At 38.3% G+C, this 18,891-nt stretch overlaps 2 protein-coding genes across 2 annotated transcripts; both read left to right on the top strand.

The window, feature by feature from the left end:
• Positions 1-3,670: 3,670 nt before the first annotated feature.
• LOC139124680 (uncharacterized) lies at positions 3,671-16,666 on the top strand. The gene is made up of 4 exons (XM_070690801.1): positions 3,671-3,798; positions 15,383-15,458; positions 15,931-16,410; positions 16,614-16,666. Exons 2-4 carry the CDS (start codon positions 15,383-15,385, stop codon positions 16,664-16,666), a joined length of 609 nt encoding a protein of 202 aa, XP_070546902.1. The 5' UTR covers positions 3,671-3,798.
• Positions 4,596-7,466, top strand: LOC139124681 (uncharacterized). The gene is made up of 4 exons (XM_070690802.1): positions 4,596-4,671; positions 5,149-5,529; positions 5,967-6,308; positions 6,638-7,466. Exons 1-4 carry the CDS (start codon positions 4,596-4,598, stop codon positions 7,000-7,002), a joined length of 1,164 nt encoding a protein of 387 aa, XP_070546903.1. The 3' UTR covers positions 7,003-7,466.
• Positions 16,667-18,891: the final 2,225 nt, after the last annotated feature.

Here is an 18,891-nt window from a genome sequence, read left to right as displayed (position 1 = left end):
AATATTGGGCTGAGTAATGTATAATTTTGACCGTCAGTTTAGTGGAAAACTACTGTTAATTTTTACTTAATCTTTGTAATTTAAACCGTCGATGGTAAACTACTAGCCAACTGGAGCTTAATGTCACCAGGGACATTCCCCACAGTGTGTCGTCACCCATCTGTCAAAAATTGTACGTTTCACTAAAGTATGGGTCACTCTGTAGTCTAGACTAACGTTTTGGCGACAGACAAGTAATTGGTAATGTGTACAGAGTATTCAATAGTAGACTAAGTAAGCAAAACCGGGGCCCTAACCTGGTCTGTTAGACCCGGCCTGGTGAGCTTTACAACTTCCCTTGGCTAAGGTGCCAATGTGAAACCAATACGGCTAAGTAACTTGTACCACATGATGGGTGTAAAATTATGGCACCAGCGACTTCGTTTCCCGGTGTAATAAGATGTCGTATTCCTACAAATTTCCGTAGTAATTGGAGGCACACCTGTCTTTTGAAGTGCTAAAAATGTTTTCACTGTTTCTGACTTTCCGAGGACGATAAAATATATCGATCCTTCGCGTCACGCCAGCTACGTGAGGTTGCCAACATTCACGTCCCCGCAGAAAGTGTGCGATCGATCCCTCTCCGGTTTACGAGCTGTTTTGTCATCAGACCACGTCTACCGACATCATTGGCGGCCATGAAGACGACACCACAGAAAGCTCAGACTTGCTTCCTACATACAGCAATTACATATTTTCCGAACAATAAAGTTTTATGGCCATTGTACCCTTTTCAAATATCGTAGATGATGAACTCTGTAGACAATATATCGTTACTAAAACGTTATTGGGAACGGAAATGGTAATTTCCGCAATTGGTTTTATAACTAAAAAGTTCAAAATAACAGCACGTTGTTAATATACCCATGAACTTTGATCAATTTAATATTTTTTAAGAACGACTTCTTGTATAATAATAAAGACGGACACGTAATTTATAGTGACTTTTAACTGTGTTGGGTTTACACCCTTTTCAGGTTACCTGGACAATGCTTTACTCCGACTAGGCGTAATACGTCAACGCGTCGTGAAGTCCAAGACAACGCATATGCTAGTCTCGTAGTTACTTATCTAGACGCCACCATAATTTTAAAGTAATCTTGAATGTTACCTATACCCGTGTAAGGGACCGTCTCAGATTATCGCAGAAGTTCAAGAAACGAAATTTCTTCGTTTAGATCAAAACCCCCTCCCCCCCCCCCCTAAACGAAACTTCAAAAGTGCGAAATGTTCATGTCTGCCTGAGAGTACAATGTTGCATTTTGCTATAGCGACTAAAGACGTATTCCCCTTGCCACATTACAATTAAAGTAATCGATCAGATTTGAGTACTAACAGGGCATTTTACCGCATAAAAGTTTCATTTTACTTTACTTTCCTTTTTGTATCTCTTGTGCTGTTCGTTGTCCTTGCGAACACGCAATTTGTACTTGGTAGGGGCGGTAAATAAGCGAGAAACTTTGACAAGGGGGCCCAGGCATGTTCAATCATATTAAAACGACTATGACCAGGTGCATAACAAGTGAGAATAAAGACATCTAGTGGTTAGAGCAGACGCTTATAAATAGCACATTTAAAAAAATGTCTTTGTCTTTGTATAATTTGATGAATGAAAGGTTTAGGATACAATGTTACTATCGGTAAATTGTGTTTGGGGCACAAACGAGATTGAAACAGTTACAAATTTGTTGGCACGAGTGTGCAGTTTTTCTTTAATTTAAAATAAACACACGAAAACTTGTGATCACAAAATAAAAGTGCGAAAGTGAAGTTCACTAATTGAATGGAGGTCAAACCCCCTCCCCCCCCCCTAAACGAATGAATTTCGCTTTTTGAACTTCTGCGACAATCTGAGACGGTCCCTAAGTTCCGCAAACTGCATATGCACTCTATTTGACAAATGGTTTTCGTCCTGCGTGTAAACGATAGAATCACATATCATTCAACTATATAGGCATGCATACAGTAGTCTCATTAAAAAATCAGATGTATAGGGGAGATGTCGACGTTTCCACCTTCGATTGTCACTTAATTGCTGCTGCGTTAGCTAATAGTCGCCTTTGTTTTGTTAGAAGTCGAATGCCTTCTCCACATCTTGTTTTACTTTGCTTGGCAGCAAAAAATCGCCTGTAAGCTATTGAAGTTCTAGTTAATAATCTTCCTGTGTCCTAGGCAAACTCTTGTTCGTGGGAGGATTAATTCAAAACTGGGTTCTGCCACTCTCCTCACAGCAAACAAAGTAAAGAACGCCATTGTACAATCAAAGATTACACGACTCATTAGACATCAGTCATTCAAACCCATTCCACATATCCTTCAACTCGTAAGTGGTCGTCTGATGACAATTAAAACACTCGTACCTGATACTTTTTTCGCCGTTCACAAATCTAGTGGTGGGAAGGGTCAGGAGATTTCACAGCTGAACGAATCGTAGAAACCTCTTAGTATATCACGATACGGCACATCGGGACGCTTAACAAGTAGATCCTTCGAATACAGTCTAACGACTAGGATTATACCTACTACAAGCTTCATATATTGCGTGTCCTTATAACTCACGCTAATTTATTCTTGTAAGGGCACATTCTACGATATATCTTTTTTCTTAATATTTATATTAGAGAACTTGTTTACCAAAAATGACTGGTTTATAGATTCGTTGCTCTGTCCCGATAATGTTACTGTACAACTAAGAACAGTAAGCAAATTTTCTGTGTTAATATAAAAAAGTCTTCGGAGTATTTGGCATTCAACAGAGGAACTAGACTTGCTGTACGTCTGTGGGCATATGATTGTCAAAACAGAGTAAACTGCTGGAGGAATAATCTTCGGCAGGCTGAGGCTTCGTGTTAGTGGTAGGCTATTGCGTAGAACGTAGGGTGAAGAAAAGCCAAGCGACCGCAGGGGGGGGGCAGTTTTCAGGGGAACTATTTTAATCAAGTGAAACTTGGGTGAGGTACCGAAGGCTGCACATTAATCGAAAATTTAGACACAGCGTCAACGTAGTTCAACATGGCAATCGTAAACTGCGATTGTCAACGAGGAAAGAGTCTCGGTTTCACCCGTAATAGAACCTAAAGTTACACCATTCACTGTAACTGTAATCACAAAACAGTTTTTTTTCGTGTCCAACTGTTGTGAGCAAATTTTGTTCAAATGGTGACTAGAGCAGTCGAACACACTTGTTGTGGGTAAAACCACACAACACTCGTAAAACAGGAAAACACGTAAACAACGCAATTCGGGAGAATGTATTATGCAACTACGATATTTGACCGTGACAACGAAAGTATGTCCTACGGTATAATGTTGTTATATTATTAGCTCAGATGACGTAGTTGATAAAGCAATGGATTACTCGTAAAAAGGTCGTAAACTGCATCATTCAAGACATTACATGACCTGCTCTTGACATTGTCAAAACTCGACCATGAACGTGTTGACGTAATTTTTACCTCTGAATGGCAAGGACAGGATATTGATAGTGACGTATTATCAAATGTTTACAACGTCACTCAAGTTCACCTGCACCAATATCGATTATTATGTCTCAAAGTGAGGCGTTTATGAGAGAAAGAATTCTTCATAAAGTGCTGTCCAACGCATTACTGTCAGAATACGGATTAGCACCACAACCACTACAAGTTCGCAGAGAAACTCTACCCAGCCTTTAGAAGAGGGACATAACCCATTTTTCGTTTAATTCAGTCGTCCATATTCATCTGACCCGCGAGCCGTTGATTACCTTGGTTTATAAAGGTGAGTATTTTCAACATAATAAGCTTCATATCTTCAAACAGAGTTGAAGTAAGTGCTGTAAGCCAATTAAACACTTCACTACCCATACACGTTCGTTTATAATGATTTTCTGGTTTTTGAGACAGTTGAAAAATTGGTTGGGCGAAGAGTTTGTATTTATTATAGAAAAAAAGTTTTAAGTGTTTTTAAAAAAAAATATAAAAAGGAACTGAACTATAATTACACAGTTTAAATTTGAAAAGTTTACCCTCAACATTTAAAGATACGGATGTCTGTAATTGATCATTTACATTTCTTTTCACCGAAAATATCAATTTCCGATGCAACTGAATATGTTGACATCGATAAGTTGATGATCGAGGGCAACAAATGCAGTGAGAAGTGCGATGCTCAGACCGAGGCAATAAAAGACAATATCGATTTTACAATTAAATGCGTCAAAAACCATTTGTTATGAGGAGATACACAGAACAAATTCATCGCTTATCGCCTTAAACTCTTAACTTCTGTGTAGCATCAAATTTCACAGTATATGGAATGTGTGATCAGCGGTCAGAAATAACGCTCCGATTAGCAAGAACATACCCTTTTAATCGGTAGACTAGTGAGGGCGAAAATGAGCCAGTAAATATTAGCGTCACCAGTGTCGTTCATTGCATGAAATATGCCATTAATCTCTGTACGCTAGTAACAATATTCTAGATCTTTTCCCTTGTGTTTGCAATGGGCTGTTCAGGACAAAATTGCCATATGTATGGAATGGTACTGACATATTTTGTCATTCCTATTATCCCCAGATGTCTTCCCCAAGTCTATTTTGTCTGTTACTAGTACTTATCGGATGTGTTATAGTATCGTCTGCAACTGATGCAGGTAAGATTTGTTTGTTACTATAACGTACTAATATTTGTATGTTAACTTTTCGAAAGATTTGAATAATTTTAGCTTTTCAGTACGATGCTACTACTTTTCCTCTCAGAAAGAATGTTAGGAAGATTATTCAATAAGTTCTGTGGTCGACACGGAGATCTGATATCAGACGAAAACACGACTGTTCATCAAATGATAAATAACAACATTCCCGGTTTTATCTCACATCAGTAATCTAGTAATTTTGTTGACATAATCTTCATTTGTAACTTTTGATAAATCTTGACGCGCAGCTTACCTATTCAGACTCCTATTCAATCCACTATGCAGCGGTGGTACCAGGTGGCCCAAGATGATACTATTTTTATTGTCATTTTCTATGAGTTATTTGGAGCACATGAATTTCTTATTTACCTTGAACGATACCGATTATTTGACCCGTGTGACATCATTTTCTCTTATCAATGTATTTTTTTTCAGATTTGTCACTAGAAATCTATACCATCTTCAATCCGATGCCCTTTATGGTGACCTTTGAAACGGGAACGAATGTGTCAATCAACGTCATGTCAATTACAGTAAGAAACAATGGTCCGGATGATCTCCCCTCTCTCGGTAGTGGTCAAATCCATTATGAGATGGGTATGTACATCACCGCATTGGAGGGGGACAAGATGCTGGATCCAGTTCAAGTCGATTCTTTCTCTCTGAACGACGACGTAGTTTTGCGCCGAGCCAATGGCATTGTTGCTGGTGGTGACCAAGCCTACCAAGTGCCTGATTGGCCAACTGCTGTGATCAACTACCCAGCCGAGAAATGCAAAACACATAGCCACCTTTGTGTTGTTTTAGAACACGTTGGTAATTACACAGACTACAATAGTGACAATGACTTCTTCTGCCTGCCTTTTGTCAATGGTTTATTCAGCCAACAGTGGGACCAACAAACTGTCCGTCAGGTAAGTTTGCCTTGACTGGTCGGCAATCGATTAAACAGATATTAGGTTCTCTATGTCGAGACACAAGAATTCAAAGATGAGCTTAAATTTTGATGACAGAAAAGGATAACAAAATCGTAGAAACACCATTTAAGATAGATAGATAGATAGATAGATAGATAGATAGATAGATTGATTGATTGATTGATTGATTGATTGATTGATCATAATCTTAATCATAATATCAATAGACAACGCAGATGGAATACAACTGAAAATATTTCCGACATTAGGACAGAGTTAAAGCTATTAAATATCTTTGAGCAATTCCTTAATATGGCTATTGTTTCATCGCTACAGACGTTGTACCCGTAACGTTGACAATCACCAACGCTGAACTTCCAACTTTTGTGTATGACACACCAAGCGAAGTCATGCTCGATATTAAACTTCACAATGCGGGAGGCACTACGGTTCCAGGCGGCGTCGAAAACCTCGGATTCAGCGCTTTCATTGCCAGCGACAACAGCATGGACGCTGACTTTCAGGTCGACTGTGGTGACGTCAATGTCAACTCAACCACTTTGTTGAATTCTATCGGACCTTGGAGCGATACTGTATACAGTGACGTCAGAGTTACTGTCACTATACCCCAGCTACACTGTAGCGATTTCAACTACCTCTGCATCGTCTTCAAGAAAGGTTAGCATCTTTACTGGTTTTTTTTTAATTGAAGATGTAATTGAATTTTATGACATCCAACAAATGGTTTCCAATAAGAATTTCATACATTTATTTCAAAATTTCAGATGTTCGCATATGCTTACATCAGAATTTGCTCGTTCAATCTAGATGTGAGAATAAATAACGGTACACATTGAAAACAAAAACTGTAGAGGCTTGGCTGCCTTAGTTGTATCTGTGTTTTATTTGTTCTGTAAATTTGTGCTATTCATATTTCATATTTTCATTGCTGAAGAATAGCAGTCGTACAAAGTTTTATCAAATACCATGTATCATTTTTTTCGCAGCCTCTGACAACGCAACATTCGAAGACGACGACAGCAACAACCTTATATGTCTACCATTTGACGAAGTTGCCGATGGTGGCGCTGGTGCTGTCGTCTGCCCAAGCGAAGATCCCGACCAGGAAACCCCGGCAAAGTTTTCGATGGGAGACGTGGCATTGTGGGCTCTCCTCGGTGTTGCCTGCTTTCTACTGGTATCGGGCATCTTACTCTTCTTGTGTTTCCTGTGTCTTACATTCATCAGTGTCCAAAGGAAGAAGAACAAAGTTGATGTTGAACAACAAAACCACACAGTCGTTATCGACGTCAACAAAGTGGAGAATACAATACCGACACCAATTACTGCGTGGGAAATACAGTATATGTGATTTAATACAGCCATCTAAATCAGCATAAAAGATACTAAATTACATGGCCTTTGGTGGTGCTATTACCGTTAAGCACGATTGCAAGATATGTATATTGAAGGAAGTCAGAGAGACGATACACTTGGTAGTTTTACTAAATTGTCGGAAAGATGAAACGAACATTTACAGAATCGAAGCGCTTCTTTTAACTCGCGTCTGGCAACCATCAAGAAAGTAATCGACAAGTCTCGCTTGGTGATGACATTTTGAGACAGTCATTTCTGTCGTTTACGTATCCTGTCCATAACGACAAAAAACATGGGCCCTGGTAAAGTAATTCCGACAAAGTGCGATTAATTAGACTAATAGAAATAACATGTACAACGGACGTCATGGTCAGAGAGAGAGAGAGAGAGAGAGAGAGAGAGAGAGAGAGAGAGAGAGAGAGAGAGAGAGAGAGAGAGAGAGAGAGAGAGAGAGAGAGAGAGAGAGACGGACGGACGGACGGACAGACAGACAAGACAGACAGACAGATGAGGGAGACAAGGAGAAAGCGGGGATGATTTGCTAGAATATATGTCGACTATCATTTGTGAGATATTACATTTTTTAAAGTTGAATGTAGACATGTGCAATAATTTGACGACCTGAACTTAGTAGTCTGAAGTTTTGAAGTTGTTGTTGTTTATTTATTAATTAATGAGCGTTGCATTTTAATCGTTGTATTCTTTTTTACTGAAGTAAAACTTTTATTTGCCCTTCCATTTGTTTTATAGAGTAAAGGTTAGGAATTAAGTAATTTCCGAATACTTAGCTCAAACGTACATATCTATTATTATATATATATATATAATATATATATATATATATATATATATATATATATATATATATATATATATATATATATATATATATATATATATATAATACTATTATCAAGATTCTAATATTTCGCTTTCCAATTTTTCCACTTTGTTTTTTATCATGTTCATTGTTAGCTCTGATATTCAGTAGTAGACCTGAACTACTCATTATATTTATTAAATTATTAAATTATGAAGATTAAAATTGAGATACAATTGTATGCACTTAAAAATGAAAAATAAATAATATTTTATAAATTGATATTATGATTTTAGTGTTTTGCTCATTCAATCTGCAAGGAAAACACGTAAAAACAACAGCAATTACTAAAATACTTTTGATATTATCAGCTGTATGATAGGAAGATTTTTATACTGATATACAATATCTTCTGACCCAATTTTTAAAGATACAAACAGAATTAGATGAAAATGAAGAGAAGACTATAAAGGAAATAACGAACATGATTATAATGAGAAAGTAAGAAAATAAACTAAGAGCGTAATCAAATTGAAAATTATATCAAAACGAAATAATGTCAAGACAAGTGTTTTGCCCCAATAATTTGGTGACATACATCCGTGCGTGACAAGGATTATTGTCTGCTTCGCCGGAGTGGTTTTTAACTTTCTCGTTGGAAGAATGCTTGACATATCGTTGTCCAATGTCATGCCTTTCGACAAAAAACGATGATTTTGTAAAACCTTTTAGGCGTCTTCCCCCAAATTGTAGCATTGGGTCAAATCAGACATTCCGTTGTAAGCCAACGTTGTGTGCAGTTGAGAGCGCAGGCAGCATCGACAGTTGTTTAAGGCACCACAGCTGATATGTGATTTGTGTGATGGCATATATTTGCCATATCTTTCATGGTCTGGACCACACCACGAAATACATAGTTTGCCATTTGAAAGTCTCCGTCTTTTTAAACGCCCACTGCACTCCTTTATTCTTTAACACACAAAAAACTTAATAGTTGTGCTCACTCTGGGGCCACAATCCTGATTATCAGTAGTGCTGTTGTGAACAACGTTACAAAATTCGTTTGGACTGACAATGCCATTATATACAATACATTAGTAACCTTCCTCTCGAATAATGTAGTTGGGTTTGATCGACATAATTTGTGACGTAGTAAAGCTCAGAGTACAACCTGCAACAACAAGCACTGATTGAACACTAAAAAAAGAGTCCGCATATCAAGCAGCAGTGTCCAATGTTGCGCACGTACAACTAATTTAGTAACAAACATGAAACTGCACACAGGACTATTTCATGTAAACTTTAAACAATTTCAAGCAAACTCTCCAGTTTCCAGAACAGTGAGCTGCAATAATCATGGTTCCTGTATTCACTGTTGGTATACCAGGGCATGTCTACTATGCGGACCCAAACAAAAAAGTGATACGATCTACCACTTACCCATGGACCACTTAATTTGCATTCTACCAAGACAATGGAGAACCACTGCTCTAACTTCGTTCCAGTACAAATTCTCTCGTGCCAGTTTCATTGTTTCCTCTGTTTGGCATGTACGTCCAACATATTTACGTTAGTTTTGGGACAGAAAACTACTTAATTACGGTAACCTTAATTTCTATATCCTTCAATCATAGCATCAATTGATTTGACACTGTCACTCTTCTTTCCCTTTACGAATATTCAAATATGATAGGTAGCACGTGATGAATCTTACATGATGAAAGAATCTTTCCAGTCATTTCAAGAAATGAAATTGAATGTGTCAGTGTGAAGTAGGGGCATTGGTATTGGTATTGAATGCACATCTAGGGACACATTTCTGATATCTGGTTATTATTGTTACTAAGATTCCAAAAAGTGTTTCATCAATTATCTTTTGAAAAGAGAGTAAGTTCAAATTTATAATCTGTTTACCAAATCGTTTCACCACAAAGGCTAAATCTCCCATCCTTAGCATTACTAAACCAACGGGTATACTATCAACTACTTACAAGATAATGCCTATTGAAAGCCTGTATGTAATCCCCAAAATTTGACACGGGTTCCCTTTAGGAGGGTGAATTTTTAAACATCCCCGCGGTCCACCCTCACACAATCCTTCACTTCAGCAGTTTTGTTCAACCCTTGGGAGCCGTAATTATGTTCGGTCTTAGGGGAGGAGGAATGTGAGGGGTCAGTAAAAATATTGAAAGCTACAAGGGGGTTGTTGCTCAAAAAATGTGGAGAGAAAGAAGGGGGTATTCAATTTTTTGTGCAAAACGAATTGATTTCACACATCAATTTCTCAAAATTTTCGATGCGAGAGCGGGGACATACTCCCTCTCGCACTCTCCCCTTATGGTGTTCTGACAGTTTTACTCACAGTAAAATTACGAATTGAAAACACCTCTCATATTGCACCAGACTGCACCATTGTAGACATCAATTCTCAATTTTTTCCGCACAAGAGAGGGTACAACCTCCTTTGACACTTTGCCCCTCAGCCTTCTGTGTGTTCTTCCCCGTGTACTTTCCTATTCCGCCCTCTCAGATATCTTGGTGAAAACCTTGTCATGTTACCTATCCGAAGTAAACAATACTATATGGTTAGATACTGGTTATAGCGTGAGCTTTTATATCTACATATTATCGTGACTTTGAATTTCATTTTGCATTTCATTTTGCTGGTTTCACCTTTTTCAATCGCTATGAGATAACCGATGATAATCTAGCAGAATATGAAAGATCTGTACTATTGCTGTATTTTTTGTAAATTTTACAAATACATGTCTTGATATTTATCGTTTCTAAGTTGGGGTGAGCAAAATTTCTGTGTTAGAGAAGAGGTTGCTAAAATTCATCAGGGTTGGCGTTGGGGGATACTCGAAATTTCAGTTTCCGATGAAATTCCTCGGAACCTCCCCCCCACCCCAGGCCGTAAATAATGACGGCTCCCCTAGGTGTTTTCAATGGATATGCTGGTCCCTAAATGTTATGATGCAGGGATGAAATGTTATCTTTCCTTAAAATATGAACCTGGATTCATAGGTCATTTATAAAGGTTATGGCTGTTATAGTAAATTATAATCATAACATTCTTACATATTCAGTCATTCTCAGACGAACATGCTCATAATTGATGTAATTAATGAAATATGTCTTAACTTTTTACACAATGATTTGAAAGTTTGCAGAATTAATTTGACAACAATCTGAACGTGTAATTGTACACATTTTCACAAATATTATGCGTTTCAGACGTAAATGTTAGATTTGAAAGTCTTCAGAAGTCATATTGTGCATTTTTCATGTTAATGTATCGATTCTTTTATGAGATGGTTAAGCCAAGTATTACAATGACAGTCATGAAACATGCTACAGAGTGCTTTCTCCAAGGGAAAATGGTTCCTGTATCATGTTTTCTTCGTTCTATTCATTGTCATTCCCGGTAATTTCCTCTCGCCAGGAGGCACTGCCATAGGAAAAAGTTACACATAATTATTTGTGGTGCTTTTTACTCCCCTTCCGCATGTAAAAATGTTGATAACATTAACAGAGCACTGTTGACCTCTGTGTGTGATTAAAGCAAAACTGTTTATGCTAAATGAGCAATATCGAAATACTGTTTTGTGGGCAGTGTGCAACATTGGACTGAGTAATGTATAATTTTGAGCGTCACTTTAATCGAAAATTACTGCTAATTTAAACTTTTTTTTGAACTGTCGATGGAACACATGTATCGAATTTTAACTTAGTTTCCCCAGGAGCATTTCCTATAGTGTGCCGTCACCCATCTGTCGAAAAATGTACGTTTCATTCTGTAGCCCTAGCTTACCGATCTGGTAACAGACAAGTAACTCATAGTATTTACAGCTTATTCGATTGTAAGTTTACCTAGCGAGCAAATGCTGGGGTCCTACCCTGGCCTTTTAGACCGTGCCTGGTGATCTTTACAACGTCCTTTGGCTAAATTGTCGATGTGAAAGCGAGGCAGCCAAGTTAATATGACATTTCATGCTTTCAGCGACCAGCGAATTCGTTTTCCGGTGTAATGAGAAGTTGCACCCTCAAAAAATGCCGTAGTACCTTCCATAGACAGAACTGTAACAAAATTGAAGGCACACTTGTCTTGTGAGCTGCTAAATAGTCTTCACTGTTTCTGTCTCGCGGGGAGTTTCCGAGGATGATAAAATATATCGATCCTTCGCGTTACGCCAACTACGTGCGGTTGCCAACATTCACGTCCCCTCAAAAAGTGTGCGATCGATCCCTCTCAGGTTTTACGAGCAGTTTTGTCATCAGACCACGTCTACCGCCCTCAGTGGCGGCCATGAAGACGATAACACAGAAAGCTCAGACTTGCTTCCTACAGCCATTGCATATTTTCAGATCAATAAAGTTTTATGTATATTGCAACCTTTTAAAATATCGAAGACGATAAACTCTGTAGACAACGTATCGTTCCTAAAACTTTATGGCAAACGGAAATGGTAACTTCCGCAACATGTTTTATAACTAAAAATTTAAAAATAACAGTTTGCTGTTACACATGCTCACATTCCCCTGAACTTTTATCAAATTAATATTTTTTAAACAACAACTTCTTGAAATAACAATAAACAATACATGCACGTAATTTATACCGACTTTGTAATGTGTTTGGTTTACACCCTTCTCAGGTCACCTGGACCTTTACGTATTACGTCGACGCGCAGTAAAGCCCAAGGCAACACATTCGCGAGTCTTATAGTTACTTGTCTAGACTCTACCATAATTGTAAAGTAATCTTGAATGTTAACTTCACCCGTTTAAGTGCAACAAACTGCATATACACTCTATTTAAATGGTTATCGTCCTGCGTGTAAACCGTTCAACTATTATAGGCATGCACACGGCATTCTGATTAAAAATCTGATGTATCGTGGAAGTGGCGACGCCTCCTAATTCGATTGTCTCTTAGCTGCTGCTGCGTTACCTAATAGTCGACTCTTATTAAAATTTATTAATTTTATCTATTCTGAAAGAAGTCGAACATCATCTCTACATCTTACTTTACTTTGATTGACAGGGGAAAATCGCTTGCGAGTTCTTGAAATTCTAGTCTACCACTCTCCGTGCGTCCTTATAGGCAAACTATTGTTTGATGGAGGGTAAGTTCAAACAGTCCCTCAATATTCGGACTGTGGTTCAAATCTAGGTTGGGCTACAGTAAGTTGCCTCACAACACAGTCCCTGAATGGAGGGACTGTGCTCACAACAAACACTGGGATTGTTAAGAACGCCATTGCATAAGTAACGATCACACGACTCATTAGACATCAATCATTCCATAAATTCATACAGCCTTCAACTCGTAAGTGGTCTTGGGACAACAATCGACGATCAACGTGATGTAAAACACTCGTACGTAATACTTTTGTCGCCTTTCACAACTTGAATGGAGGGAAGGGTCAAGAGATTTTACAGCTGACCGAATTATAGAAACCTCTTAGTATTTCACGATGCGGCACATCAGGAAACTTAACAAGTAGATCCTTCGAATAAAGTCAAACGACTGGTTATACCTACTACAAGCTTCATATATTGCGTGTCCTTACAACTCACAATAATTTACTCTTGTTGGGCACATTCTAAAACATTGCTTTTTTCTTATAAATGTCAGAGAACTTGTTTCCCGCGAGAAATGACATGTTCATTTGACGCACCTAGATTCCTTGCTCTGCCCCGGTAATGTTACTGTACAACTAACAACAATAAGGAAATTTTCTGTTTCATATAACAAACACTCGAAATTTATTGGAATATTGGGCATTTAACAGGGAAACTAGACTTGCTCTACGTCTCTGGGCATACAAATGTCAAAAAAGAGTAGGCTAAAGGAATGAACTTTAGCAGGCTTTCGCGGTAGTGGTAGGCTAATGAATAAATCGTAGAGTGAATGCAATGGCCCACACTGCTGCCGAGAAAAGCCAAGCGACGGGGCCAGTTTTCAGTGGGATCTTAAAAGAAAATCAAGTTGATTTGGCAGAGATACCTAGGCTGCACGTTAATCGAAAACTTGGACACAGTGTCAACGTAGTTTAAACATGGGAATCGTAAATTTGAACTGTCAACGAGGAAAGAGGCTTGGTTTAAACCGTAATAGAAATTAAATTTATAAAATTCATTGTAACTCTCATCACAAAATAATGTTGTCAGTGTCCCACTGTTATGAGCACATGTTGCTTAAATTGTTAATAGGGCTGTCGAACACACTTGTATGGATAAAACCACACTGCCCCCATAAAACAATGCAATGCGGTAGACTGTCTTATCCAAGTGTGATATTTGGCCGTGATAACTAAAGTGTGCCGTTTTATAGTAAAACGTGTTGATATTATTAGCTCAGATGACGTGGTTGATAAAGCAATAAATTACTCGTAAAAGGTTGTAAACGAAATCAGTCCAGACATCGCATGACCTGCTCTTGACATTGTCAAAATTCGACCGTGAACGTGTTGACGTAATTTTGTACCTCTGAATGGCAAGGACAGGATATTGATAGTGACGTATTATCAAATGTCAAGTTCACCTCCACCTGTATCGATTATGGTCTCAAAGTGAGGCGTTTATGAGGGAACGCATTCTTCATATAGAGCTGCCCACCGCTTAGCTGTCACAGTACGGATCAGTACCACAACCACTACAAGTTCGTAGAGAAACTCTATCCAGCCTTTAGAAGAGGGACATAACCCATTTTCCTTTTAACTCAGTCGTCCATATTCACCCGAGCCCAGAGCCTTTGATTAAGTTGGTTTAAAAAGGTGAGTATTTCAAAATGATGAGCTTCATATCTTGTTCTAACCGAGTTGAAGTCAGTGCTGTAAGCCAATTAAACACTTCACTACCCTTACACGTTCGCTTATAATGATTTCTGGTTTTTGAGACGGTTGAACCATTGGTTGAGCGAATAGTGTGTATTTATTATTGAAAAAACGTTTTTAGTGTCTTTTAAAATGATATAAAGAAGTAACTCTACTATAATTACACAGTTTAAATCTGAAAACCCTCAACATTTAAAGATACGGATGTCTGTAATTGATAATTTAAATTTCTGTTTACGAAAAATGTCAATTTCCGATGCAACTGAATATGTTGACTTCGATAAGTTGATGATCGAGGGCGATGCTCAGACTGAGGCAATGAAAGACATCGATTTTACAATTAAATGCTCAAAAAGCATTTGTTATCGGGAGATACACAGAACAACTTCATTACTTCTCTTAACTTCTGTGTAGCATCAAATTTCACAATCTATGAAATGTGTGATCATCGGTCAGAAATAACGCTCTGATTAGCAAGAACATACCCTTTCAACTAGCAGACTAGTGAGGGTGAAAATGAGCCAGTAAATATCAGCGCCATCAGTGTCGTTCATGGCATCATATAGGCCATTAATCTGTGCATACGCTTGTAGCAACTTTCTAGGTCTTTTCTCTTGTGTTTGCAATTTGCAATTCAAGACACAATGGCTACATGTGTGTATTTCATAATGTGAGAAGGTACTGACATATTTTGTCATTTCTATTTTCCTCAGATGCCTTCCAAAAGTCTACTTGGTCAGTTACTAGTACTTATCAGCTGTGTTACAGTGTCGTTTGCAACTAATGCAGGTAAGATTTCAATGTTACTATAACATACAAGTATTCTGTTATTAAGTTTGGAAAGATTTGAATTTGATTTGAATAATTTTTAGCTTTTCAGTACGATGCTACTACTTTTCCTTCTCAGAACGTATGTTAGGAAGATCATTTAAGACACGTAGATCTGATATCAAACGACAACACTATTTCTCAAATGATGAATGACAACATTCCTAGTTTAGTAATTGTGATGACTTACTCTTCATTTATCACTTTGGGTCAATCTTGTCGCGCAGCGTACCTATTCATACACCTGGTAACACCACTTAACAATGGTGGTACCAGGTGGTTAGTGGTGGTACCAGGTGGTCCAAGATGATACTATTGTTAATGTCATTTACTGTTTGTTGTTTGGAACACATGAACTACTTATTTACCTTGAATGATACTGGTTATTTGACCTGTTTGACATCATTTTCCCTTATCAATGTATTTTTTTCAGATTTGTCACTAGAAATCTATACCATCTTCAATCCCATGCCCTTTATGGTGACCTTTGAAACCGGAACGAATGTGTCAATCAACGTCATGTCAATTACAGTCAGAAACAATGGCCCAGATGATCTCCCCTCTCTCAGTGATGGTCAATTCCATTATGACATGGGTATGTACATCACGGCGTTGGAGGGGGACAAGATGCTGGATCCGGTTCAAGTCGGTTCTTTCTCTCTGAACGATGACGTAGTTTTGCGCCGCGCCAATGGTATTGTTGCTGGTAGTGACCAAGCCTTCCAGGTCCCTGATTGGCCAACTGCTGTGATCAACTACCCAGCCGAGAAATGCAAAACACACAGCCACCTTTGTGTTGTCATAGAACACATCGGTAATTACACAGACAACAACAGTGACAATGACTTCTTCTGCCTGCCATTTGTCGATGGTTTATTCAGCGAATCAGTGGGACCAACAAACTGTCCGTCAGGTAAGTTTACCTTGACTGGTCGGCAATCTATTAAACAGATATTAGGTTCTCTATGTCGAGACACAAGAATTCAAAGATGAGCTTAAATTTCGATGACAGAAGAAGAGACACAAATTCGTAGAAAATTCAGTTAAGATAGATAGATAGATATATTGATTGATTGATTGATTGATTGATCATAATCTTAATCATAATATCAATAGACAACGCAGATGGAATACAACGGAAAATATTTCCGACATTAGGACAGAGTTAAAGCTCTGAAATATCTTTTAGCAATTCGTTAATATGGCTATTAACATTCTTTCATCGCTACAGACGTTGTACCCGTCACGTTGACAATCACCAACGCTGAACTTCCAACTTTTATGTATGACACACCAAGCGAAGTCATGCTCGATATTAAACTTCACAATGCGGGAGGCACTACGGTTCCAGGCGGCGTCGAAAACCTCGGATTCAGCGCTTTCGTTGCCAGCGACAACAGCATGGACGCTGACTTTCAGGTCGACTGTGGTGACGTCAATGTCAACTCAACCACTTTGTTGAATTCTATCGGACCTTGGAGGGATACTATATACAGTGACGTCAGAGTTACTGTCACTATACCCCAGCAACACTGCAGGGATTTCAAATACCTCTGCATCGTCTTCAGGAAAGGTTAGCATCTCTACTGTTTTTTAATTGAAGATGCAATTGAATTTTACGATATCCAACAAATTGTTTCTCATAAGAATATCACAAATTTATTTCAAATTCTAGAATGTTCGCATATGCTTACATCAGATTTTGCTCGTTCAATCTAGATGTGAGAATAAATAACGGTACAAGTTGAAAACAAAAATTGTAGAGGTTTAGCTGCGTCAGCTAAGTATCTATGCTTTATTTGTTCTGTAAATATGCTATTCACCTTTCGTATTTCCATTGCTGAACAATAGAAGTCTTACAAAGGTTCATCAAATACCATCTATCATTTTTTGCAGCCTCTGACAACGCAACATTCGAAGACGACGACAGCAACAATCTTATATGTCTACCATTTGACGAAGTGGCCGGTGGTGGCGCTGGTGCCGTCGTCTGCCCGTCCGCCCCCGACCAGGAAACCCCGGCAAAATTTTCAATGGGCGACGTGGCATTGTGGGCTCTCCTCGGTGTTGCCTGCTTTCTACTGGTATCGGGCATCTTACTCTTCTTGTGTTTCCTGTGTCTTACATTCATCAGTGTCCAAAGAAAGAAGAACAAAGTTGATGTTGAACAACAACGTGAAAACCACACAGTCGTTATCGACATCAACAAAGTGGAGACCTCAATACCGACACCGATTACTGCATGGGAAATACAGTATATGTGATTGAATGCAGCCATCAAAATCAGCATAAAAGATACTTTAATAACATGGCCTTTGGGGGCGCTATTTCCCCTCAGCACCAATCGCAAAACATGCATATTAGAGGAAACCAGAGAGACGATACTGAACTGTCGGGAAGATGAGACGAAAATTGTATAGAATCGTAGTGCTAATTTTGCTCTTGTCTATAAGTCATCAAGGTAGTAGTCAACATGTCTCGCTCGCTGGGTTACAACTTCGTGAGACATAAATTTCTGTCGTTTACATGCCTATCTATGACTGTGAAAGATGCTCGGCAAGTACCTCGGAAAAAAAAAACTACAATAGACGAGACTAATGTAAATAAAACGAACAACGAAATTCAAGAGAGAGAGAGAGAGAGAGAGAGAGAGAGAGAGAGATATCGACCATCACTTTTGTAATATTTAATTTTCTTAGAAGTTGTTTACAGACATGTGCAATAATTTGAGAACCAGAACGTAATCTGAAGTGACTGTTGTTTTTGTTTTATAAGTATTTAGTGAGAAATGTGTCTTAATCGATGTCTTCCCTTTTTAGTTTATTTGTTTGTTATTTGTTTCGTTTGTTTCTTGTCTCTTTCTGACTTGGATTTTTTATAGTTTAAAAACCTTGATAAAGTAAATGTCGAATGGCTAGCCGACAATTATATTTAAAATACTATATATTTCAAGATTCTTATGTTTGGTGCTTTCTAGTTTTTTCCATTTTGTTTCGTATCATGTTCTGTTTTAGCCAAGAAATCCTTGCAAACGTAACTTGTTAATTAATATTTAATCATCTGTAGTATATGTTGGAGCCGTAACACTCTCATTTGGATCCGTGGCGAGGTGGAGCGGGTGGTGGGGCCCCCTAGTTTACCAAAAAAGTGTGGCGCGCCCAATTTGGATCCGTGGCGTGTGGCGCGGACCCCCTAACTTACCCCCAAAAAGTGTATGATTATGTGCAATGACATCATCGATGATATCATGTCTACCAATGCCGATCAACCTTTCAAACGATGACTTTGTATTAACTGTTCTATTAATTCAACGGACTTGAACTATTCAAGAGACTTTTTTTATGCGTTTCAAGAATGTTTATAAAAGAAAGTTCCACTGCATTTATTTGTTGTG

Source organism: Ptychodera flava (assembly GCF_041260155.1).
Source record: "Ptychodera flava strain L36383 chromosome 23 unlocalized genomic scaffold, AS_Pfla_20210202 Scaffold_24__1_contigs__length_23054250_pilon, whole genome shotgun sequence".
In the NCBI taxonomy this organism is placed as follows: domain Eukaryota; kingdom Metazoa; phylum Hemichordata; class Enteropneusta; family Ptychoderidae; genus Ptychodera; species Ptychodera flava.
This window is presented reverse-complemented; position numbering and strand designations above follow the sequence as displayed.